Below are 10,325 nucleotides of genomic sequence, written 5' to 3'. Positions count from 1 at the left end.
GTTTTTGTTATTAAAAGTAGTATAAATCAACACTTCCCAATCAACAACAGTAGGATTCGAAGAAAAAAATTTAAACCATTATTTATAGTTAAATCATGTAGAGATATAGCTCTCTTCATCGCCCACTGAGGGACTCCAGTGGTCTCCTCTGTGGGATTTTAGACGAGATGTCACGAAGTTTCCCGAACGCTGCCCATCCGAGTTGATTTGAATTTAGGCCGAGGGTAAATAAAATAAATAATTATTCAAACATTTTTATTTCAACAAGTACAAATATAAAGTGATATTTTAAATTGTGCTTTACAACCCACTTATGATATTAAAGGAAATTGTTCTTACAGTATAATAATAATTGTTCTAGTATAATATATGTATATGGATAAAAATTTAATTTCTTTATGTTAGTGTTCGCAAAACTTGAAAAGTGATCGATGGAACGATTGGAAATGTTTACACAAAGATGCATTGTTAAATAATAGAGTTCTCTGATACTTTTTATCTTAAAAGTTCCCACGTGAACGGGAATGAATATCAGAATGGACCTTAGCAAAGCGCAGCCAGGTAAAGCTTGTTAGGTTTTTATAACTATAAAATTCATGGAATTATTAAATTGTTTCCTATAATTTTGCCCACACCGAATCTTCTAATATGAAAAGAAAAAAAAAAACTAGTTATTACCAATACTAAGGTGATTATTTTATTTCTTAATAATACCAATATATTTACAATAATAACACTTTCACATTTGTTTTATAAATATAATCTAAAATAAACTATGTAAAACTAAATAAAATCTAAAACGTCTTCGAGGCACAGATGCTGGCAGCATTGGCCCTTCGGATAGCTAAACTAATTCTTTAGCCAAGGTAACCCGCTCTAGGGTCACCGGTAGACTCGTTAAACCTTTTTGATAATTCTTTAAAAAGAGCTCGTGCCTCCGGACCCCACGGTCCCGAAGTCACTACTCCAAAAGGCACAAAAATTAAACTGCTATCCAGGTTTTCATATTCACGCCTCTTGGCCTGCTTGGCTTGCCTGGACTGGTAGCAGCCGCACCCACCATTGACGAGGTGGCCTGGATGTGTGATGTGTGTGACAACACACAACAAATGACCTTGCCAGCCTCAAGGAAATGTGCGCCAACGTCATACACAAGTGGAAATAATATCCGAATAATATATGTGTAATAATAAACAGGGGTAAAATTCTCCTATTCCATGTTACCGTGCTTGAGCAGGGAGGAGACAAAAACTATATCCCCCGATTACATCCTCTGACAGGGGATATAATTGGCTTGTCTACTTGACCGGTTTTGTTTTTTTTTTACACGCTTTATATTAGCTTCACTTGTATGTTTGTTTGTAACCGACTTCTTTGGGCGCGATTTTGACCCACTTTAAACGGTCAGATTTCTTTCAAACTTTGTAGACATATCGAGGACCGATGACAATACACTAATCTGAAAAGATTATTCCAATTTTCACTATAAAAAATAAGATTTTTTACTAATTACTACAGCGCCATCTAGACCCAAATGTTACCTAACCCAAACCCAAAGCTACTAGATGGTAGAGGGCGTTAGCTGTTACATTTTAATGGCCTGTTTTAAATAATAATTAGAACTTGCATTTCGAGAGACGGGCACACTGAATAAAAAAAAATTATTTTATCTCTTTAATGGTGGATGGGTTACCGATTAATTTTGCTATAATAAAAATAATAGATCAAGAAAAACTAAAACAAATCGCTATTATGAATAAACTAAAAGAAAGAAATTAGTTTAGTTTTTTATACCAAGCGTGTTTTTTTAGTTTGTTTGAACTATTTAATTATTTATAAGTGCGTTCAATGGGGGTGTTTATCCATAGTAAACTTCTTATATACCCTGTTCCTGTACTTTAACCGGTGGACACGTTTTATCCCTTGTTAGGGGATATATGAATGAAAATACGCTTTATTGTACACCTAACAGAAATTAAATTATAAACAAAAACAACACAATAAGACACAGGTACAATGGGCGGCCTTATCGCTAAAAAGCGATCTCTGCCAGGCAACCCAATCAAGGAAAGGAAACAAAAAAAAAACACAGACTTAAGGGTTAGGTTGTACACAGGAGAAGAGCAGTTAACAAATTAAAAATAAATATATATATCAATTACTATATCATACAAAGTACAAGCCAACAACACAAAGAAAAGTGACTCCGAAGCAAAAAAAAAAAAAAATGACGAATTAGGGTGGCATAAAATGTTTTTTAAGGAGTCTTTTAAAAATTTGTAGTGACTGCGCGCGCCTAATTTGAAAGGGGAGAGAGTTCCATAGCCGAACAGCTCCAACTGAAAAGGATTTAGAATAGAAAGAAGTACTATGGGAAGGAATTTTTAGTATAAGATTATCTTCAGAACGGAGAGAGCGACAGTGAGAATCACTGAGAAACTCAAACCGTTCTTTAAGATAAGGAGGAGTAGCTGGATTGAACAGAACACAGTATAAGAGAGAAAGAATATGAATATTCCTGCGAAGGCGAATTGGAAGCCACTCGAGTTTGTCGCGAAATTCTGAAATGTGGTCATATTTACGAAGGCCAAATATGAACCGTATGCAAAGATTTTGAATGCGCTCGAGTTTATTAAATTGCTCCATAGTTAAATCAAGATAGCAAGTATCAGCGTAATCAAGAATTGGAAAGAGGAGAGATTGAGCTAGCTAGCTAGATATAATCGGGGGATATAATTTTTATCCCCTGCCCGTGCCCTAGCCCTACTGTTGGTAAGTGCCGATGCAGATTAGTTAATACAAAATTCATTTATTTCAAGTAGGCCCAATACAAGCACTTTTGAAACGTCAAGTCTGTCCGTTTGTAGTGACTCTACCGCCGGTTCGGAAGGCGGATTTCACCGAGAAGAAGCCGGCAAGAAACTCAGCAGTTGCTCTTTTCCAACATCAACAATTTACATTTTACATTTTAACATTAACATTTCTTGTGAGAGCTGAAAGCGGAACCGGATGCTTCGAAGCATCTTGTCATTAAGAAATTCATCAATTTTATAGTAACCTCGCTGTTATAAATGTGTTTTAAAAGATTCCTTAAACTTATGCATTGGTAGGTCCAAAATCACCTTAGGAATCATATTATAAAAGCGTAATGAATACAACCTTGTTCATTATAAGCAAGTATCTTCCCATTCTCCGCTGGGGCTATACGATTCTGGTAACGGTACCACCTTGTCGCAGAACTGGATCACCCTGTAGATAAATAAAATTCAAAATTAATTTATTTCCAGTAGGCCTAATTTATAAGTGCTTTTGAAACGTCAAGTCAGTCTGTTTGTAGTGAGTGCCTCTACAACCAAATACAGAAAATTATAGAAATTATTAGCTAACTAGTATCCAGTCGCGTGCATCCCCTATGCATTTTAACCATAGTAGGCATAAAGCAGGAAGATCGCATAAAATTGAAAAATTCTCCTTCTATACCAGTTGTATGAAATTTATAGGGTAGGCAGTGCATTTGTGCATATGTGAAGTGCACACAACTGCCAGTGCCCTATGTAACTCTCCGTAATTTCAATTAACTCTATGCAAAAATAAAGTTAATTGGTTGCTACAAGTTAGCCCTTGACTAAAATCTCACGTGGTGGTAAGTGATGATGCAGTCTAAGATCATAGCGGGCTACCTGTTAGCGAGTTAGGGAGGAGTGCGTGGAGTCCACCAATCCGCACTGGGTCAGTGTGGTGGACTACGGCCATAACCCCTTCTCACTGTAAGGGGGAGACCCGTGCTCTGCAGTGGGCCGGTAATGTTGATACGATGATGATGATGATGTTGATGAAAAACAAAAAAAAAAAAAAGGAAATACCGAAATGAATTTAAAAAAAAGACTTATATTATAGAGGACTAGCTGTATCCCGCGACTTCGTCTGCCTTTGATTTTGTTTTTTGATGTGGCATTAAATTTAGTTGTAGTTCTAAAAAAATTTAAAGTATTCAGTATCGCTAAGCCTTAAATGAGGGGTTTGCTGCTGTCCGCTGAGGAGTTCTGTCCTCTATCCCCAATCACAGTTTAAGCAAAATTAAACGCATATTATAAACTCTATAGTACAAAAATAATTATTTAAATCGGTTATAATTTGTCGGAGTTATAGTGTTAAATCCTCAAACACTCTCATCCCCACTCCCAAAGGAACCGAGCTTAATGTCGTCATAAAAAGTATCCTATATTACTTCTAACACTTCCAAGAATATGTGTACAAAGTTTCATGAGGATCGTTTGAGAAGTTTTTTGGTGAAAGCGTAACAAACCTTACATTGACATTTATAATATTAGTAGGGAAGAGATAGGGATATAGGAAAATTTTAATAATTATGTTATTACAATATTGCATTAAAGTTACTCATTGATATGATAAAATTCAAAAAATTCAAAATTCAAAATTCACTTTTGAAACGTCAAGTCTGTCTGTGTGTAGTGACTCTACCACCTATATGTAATAGATAATAAAGCCTATCCAAAAGTTTGTAAAAAAAAACACGGATTCGAAACGTGCAACAGGTAAAAGTTTTTACCCATAATTCCCTGTCTCCATCCATTTCTCGTCGATCTGGTTAAACTTCTCCCACATGCCAGGAGGCAGGCCGCATATTAGATCCGCTTTCACCGTACGCAGAGCTACAATCGGCGCTGGCATGAAACCTGCAACAGATATAAAACAGTGAAATAAATAACAATGCCGTAAAAATTATAATTTAATTCAATATAACAAAACACATAAAACACGATGAAAAAAATTTAGAAGTTTACTAATATTGTCAGACACAATATCTGGGTGTTTATCTATATAGAATAAGTATTTATTTTATGGAGGGTAGAGGTAAGGAGAGTCATCTGTGTATATGAAAAAGTGTCGTCAAAATGTATTAAATTAGGATGGCGCCACATTTGCATCAGGGTAACTCTTAAAAGAAGCGCCAAATATAAATATTGTTAGAGTAGGCTTGAAAATAAACAAGGAAGTATGGAGATACAAGGAAGTAAGGTTATATTTACCACAATATTTTGTACAACGTAAGTTGTTGAAATTCTCAATAATTAACTACTTTAGTCGATAATGACATTAAATTTTTTAACTCGGCATACTTCAATTCATCTACGATTGCTACATTCATAATATGGTATGAATGTAGCAAGCCTGTGCATCCACCAGCGCCATTGTGGAGGATTTTTGAACTGTTATTTAGCGCAACAACTGGACACTTTTTCAACTTTTCTCCCATATAAGATGACTCTCCTTACCTCTACCCTCCATAATTTATTTATAAAAAAATATTCATTAGTCATCTTAGTATACATAACACAAGCTACGCTTACTTTGGGGCTATATGGCGATGTGTGTATTTACACCTATATATATATATGTGTATATATATGTGTATATATATATATATATATATATATATATATATATATATATATATATATATTTTATATAGGTGCAAATAAAAAATACCAGAAAGTTCTCGGCCTCTTTGTGTATATTATGACCAACAACTTTTGTTCTGCAACTTTTTTTTTTAGCTCGATAGTTTGTGATTGATATATAATATTCAATATTTTACAGAGATACTCTACTTGTTGTTACTCTGTAATGCAATATCGTAAGAGTTCATCGTGCGGTCACTGACCCGACTACGCGACGTTGTCGAGTCACAGTGTAATGTCACTTCACAGAAATAACATGTTTTATAATTTTTTTGTATGAATTAAATTAATACTGAATTTTGAATAGTCTTACAGCAAAATTGTAAGTTGGAACGATAGGTAGAACGAGGCCGAGAGCTTTATGGTATTTTTTATTCAATCCTGTTTAGAAAATTAGAGGTAAAATAATTACTGTCAACTGCTTAATGGAATGTGACTGACCGCCTTTTCGAGAAACATTACTGAAGTGGAGTGGTTTTTGATGCTTCAATATTAGTAGTGTATACGGTTTCTGTACGTTCTTTATTCTGTGGTCACAGTATCTATTTTATCTATTCTGTACTGGAACTATACTGTAGAAAAAGTATACTGTATTCTACTTCTTATGAACATAAAAATACAATGAAAATAACTAACCAATTCTACATCCGTATTAAGTAAAATAATACCAGAAAAAACTCACTTTTTTTTAAATTTTTATTCCTTAATTTATCTCACAGATAAAATAACAAGGTTAAGTAAACACTTGTTAAGGTGTAAACAAAATTATTACTATTTCAATTTCCAAACGAATACGATTCATTTCAAATTTGTTATTCATAATTCACATTTATTTTATTATTATTTCGTTTTAATAAAGCGGAAAAATGTTATAACTAATGGTTAGAAAAACCGAGAAAATAAAAAAAAGTAACCGCCCGAACAGGGACTTGAACCCTGGACCCTTGGATTAAAAGTCCAATGCTCTACCGACTGAGCTATCCGGGCTACATTTGTAATTGCGAATTTAAGGGAGTGAATATACAAAATCCAGTATTTTCTATAACAGTCACATACATACACAAACAAACAACTTATATTTGTTAAAGTAATGTTATATACTATAAAACAGTTGACGTTTCGACGTCCTGAAAATAAGGATTATACCTTATTTTTAGGACATCGAGGTAAACATAAACTGTCATTATAAGATAATACTGTTTTAAGCGGTCTTGGTAAGGCCCCAGTTGTCGACTCTATTTTGAATAAATGATGACGTCACATTAAAAAGTTAAACTTTGTTTAGTATATTTGATATGCGTAAGTAGATTATATTGTTTGATTTCGCGTTTAGGTACGAAAATATCATCATCTTTACGTGCCACTTCGTTTCCCATAGTTTAGAGGGTTTAGAGCATTTACCCACAACCATGCTCCAAAACGGGTTGGCGGGCTTTAAATATATTTTTTTTTAAATATAGCTGACAGTCTTTCGTTTTGATGATGATGATGATGAATGTCTCTTGCAATGCCAGGGTTAACTTGCAGTGAAATAAAGAAATTTTAGCTGACAGCGTCCATATTTTAGATGATGGCTGATGATGAAAAATTGATGAAAAATTACCCTGCAATGCCGTCTCGAACCCAACAGTGGGCACGCAGTTCTTCTCGCAGAGAAGCTTCCTATAGTTGAGATCGCCCTTGAACAGCAGGGCGACAGCAAACTGCAGTTTCCTGTACAAGCTGGGGTCGTACTTCCTCATGTCCCTGTACACGTGCGGGGAAGTCCAGAAATCGTCGCACTGAAAAAAAAATGTTCCCAATGGAATTAAAAAAAAAAATCGAATTTACTATTTATACCAACAACGTGTAACAGAATTACGGAAATAAATGTGTTAGAATGTTTTTTGTATTTTTTTATTTTTATTTGAATGAATGCTCACCATGACAACGAATACGCCATCTTCAACGAATTTCTCCCACGCTACTCCCAGTTGTCTCAAATTCTCGGCATTTATTACTCTAGGGGGCTCGTCATCGGCTGACGCTTCGCCCTCGGCCGCCGCTGAAATATAAAATATATATCCTATATATCTTTATAAATATAATTCTTGTGTGCATGTCACTGAACTCCTCCCAAACGGCTGAACCGATTTGAATGAATTTTTCGGTTTGCGTTTGGGTGGCACCCTGGATGTTTTAGATTCACAAATCAGCCCGACAGATGGCGCTGGGGTCCGTTAGTATAATACTTAATATAATTATTTTTATCCGGACTTACTTCAATGTTTTGTATACCTGTAATTGATTACTGTACTCGGACAATAAACTATAATATAAATTATTTTAATACAGTGTATCGTTGGTATATCTAATGGAATAAATAAAAATATCAATATATATATGTGTAATTTTGTATATAAATAAATGATGATTTATGATTTATTTATTTATTCATAAATAAACAAAATAAAATAATTCTATCTCATTCCCTCAAATACACTTGTGTTTCCTTCTTTATCGTGACGCATTTTCGTTTCGTCGATCGTTGTTCGTTTCCAATCACAACGATTCTAAAGAAGTTTCACTTTTTTCTTTACAATTACTAAATAAAATAACTAATTTACAATACTGCAAGTATTTTTTTAAATGAAATTCGAAGTGATTTTTACATCTTCAAGTTATTTATTTATTTATTTACTTACTTCATTTGTACACCAGCACAACAAAAATAAACTTAAAAAGTAGGATACAAAGGGCGGCCTTATCGCTTAGTAGCGATCTCTTCCAGGCAACCTTAGGATTAGGAAAACCCTTGACTGCAATCTCACTGACTGACTGCAGTCTAAGATGATAACAGGCTTACCTTTTTTTGGCAGTTATATTAATATCCTAATGGGCTTCTATGCGAAATCGTACCGGAACGCTGATTCGCATAGCGGCACGTCTTTGTCGGTAGGGTCGTAAATAGCCACGGCCAAAAGGCTCGCCAGACCAGAAAAAAACCGAAATTAAAAATTCCCAAAAATCACCGTCGCCGGGGATCGAACCCGGGACAGTATGAAAATTAAGCTTAATTTGCTTCACTCCGCGAAAAGCAGGAGAATCTGTGTGGTGTAATTTATAATTTCTTCAATCCTTATACTCAGTGGCGTGCCTTGGGTGCCTTACCAGGGTATGCATACTGCAGGAAAATTGAATATAACGGCTAAAATTCTCCTCCTATACGGGTAATATATCAATTTTAGGGTATGCATTGCTTTTGTGCATGTATGAAGTGCACGCCACTGCATATACTCCACACCACACAGATCCTCGGCAATATACCCGGATCATCCTCAGGAGATGTTGACTTTAAAATGAATAAATAAATATACTACGACAATACACACATCGCCATCTAGCCCCAAAGTAAGCGTAGCTTGTGTATGGGTACTAAGATAGCTTTGAATATTTTTTTTTATGAATATAATACACATAAATACATATAATATACAGATAAACACCCAGACACTGAAAAACATTCATGTTCATCACACAAACATTTTCCAGCTGTAAGAATCGAACCCACGACCTCGAACTCAGAAAGCAGGGTCGCAGCTCACTGCGCCACTCGGCCGTCAAAATAATTGTCAATCCAATGAACCCGGGACATCCACTTATACAGAGCTCACCACTGCGCCATAGAGGTCAACTAGTGATAGTACTATATACTAGTATATTACTATACTACTGACAGTGTAGTGTCGTATTACTGAAACACTCGCCTGCGGCTCTGACTTTGTTCAAACTCCAGGCTCACTTTTGTGTTAATAAATATAACATTACTCTCCTGTTTAAAGCACTCAGAAATTATGAAATAGCATATAACAATAGAAATTAGAATTGTTAGTAATTATTAATTTATTTGTATTCTTTGACATGTGCCCATATAAACTTAATTGTAATTTATTATTTTATTAATTGTATTGTGTACATTGTAATTGCCAATATCTTAAGTGTACCTAGTAGTAACAAATTAAAATTTTAAAAACTACCATGAAAACAATTTGCATGCCAATTTGGCGTGGTACAGTTAAGATCTGCATATTTTTTTTTCCTGTAACACCTATTTACCTGTATCAGCAAATAAATAAAATTGAATAAAATTTAAATTGAATTGAATTGAAAGTTAGCCTCACTAACCACCAGGTGAGATTGCAGTCAAGGACTAACTTTTAAGTGGAATAAAAAAAAAAATGATAAGCGGGTTAAAATAAATAACATCCGTCAAAATTACCTGGTTTAGGCTCCGGGGGTATCTCTCTATTGAACTTGGCGTTTGCGCACGAGCTTATAACATATCTGTAATTTAAACATCGAAATATTATTATACTAGCTGTTGCCCGCGACTTCGTCTGCATTTGATTTTGTTTTTTGATGTGACATTCAATTTAGATCCAAAAAAATTAAAGTATTCAGTATCGCTAAACCTTAAATGAGGGGTTTGCTGCTGTCCGCTGAGAAGTTCTGTTTTTTTTTTAAACTCATATTATGTACCTCTGTAGTACAAAAACAATTATTTAAATCGGTTATAATTCGTCGGAGTGTAAAATCGTCAAACACTCATCTCTCCCAAAGGAACCGAGCTTAATGTCGGGATAAAAAGTATCCTATATTACTTCTACCACTTCCAAGAATATGTGTACAAAGTTTCATGAGGATCGGTTAAGTAGTTATTGCGTGAAAGCGTAACAAACAAACTTACATTGACATTTATAATATTAAGTAGGGAAGTAGGGATAATGGTAAGAGTTATTTATTATTTATTTATTTATATTCTTATTATCACGGCCCACTACAGAGCACGGGTCTCCTCCCACA

The 10,325-nt window shown here is 34.7% G+C and overlaps 1 protein-coding gene and 1 non-coding gene across 3 annotated transcripts in view; both read right to left on the bottom strand.

Moving 5' to 3' along the window:
• Positions 1-251: 251 nt before the first annotated feature.
• Positions 252-10,325, bottom strand: part of LOC120634892 (damage-control phosphatase ARMT1-like) — a 30,632-nt gene continuing 20,558 nt past the window's right edge. For both annotated transcript variants that reach the window (XM_039905764.1, XM_039905763.1), the window contains exons 10-15: positions 9,742-9,806; positions 7,406-7,527; positions 7,087-7,264; positions 4,571-4,697; positions 3,160-3,249; positions 252-648 (exon numbers count right to left, since the gene is read on the bottom strand). In XM_039905764.1, the coding sequence (XP_039761698.1) occupies positions 3,168-3,249; positions 4,571-4,697; positions 7,087-7,264; positions 7,406-7,527; positions 9,742-9,806 (574 nt within the window). In that variant the 3' untranslated portion in view covers positions 252-648; positions 3,160-3,167. The remainder of the gene's footprint in view (positions 649-3,159; positions 3,250-4,570; positions 4,698-7,086; positions 7,265-7,405; positions 7,528-9,741; positions 9,807-10,325) is intronic.
• Trnak-uuu lies at positions 6,398-6,470 on the bottom strand. Its single transcript has one exon. It is a non-coding gene; the product is annotated as a tRNA-Lys (tRNA).

Source organism: Pararge aegeria, chromosome 25, assembly GCF_905163445.1.
Source record: "Pararge aegeria chromosome 25, ilParAegt1.1, whole genome shotgun sequence".
In the NCBI taxonomy this organism is placed as follows: Eukaryota; Metazoa; Arthropoda; class Insecta; order Lepidoptera; family Nymphalidae; genus Pararge; species Pararge aegeria.
This window is presented reverse-complemented; position numbering and strand designations above follow the sequence as displayed.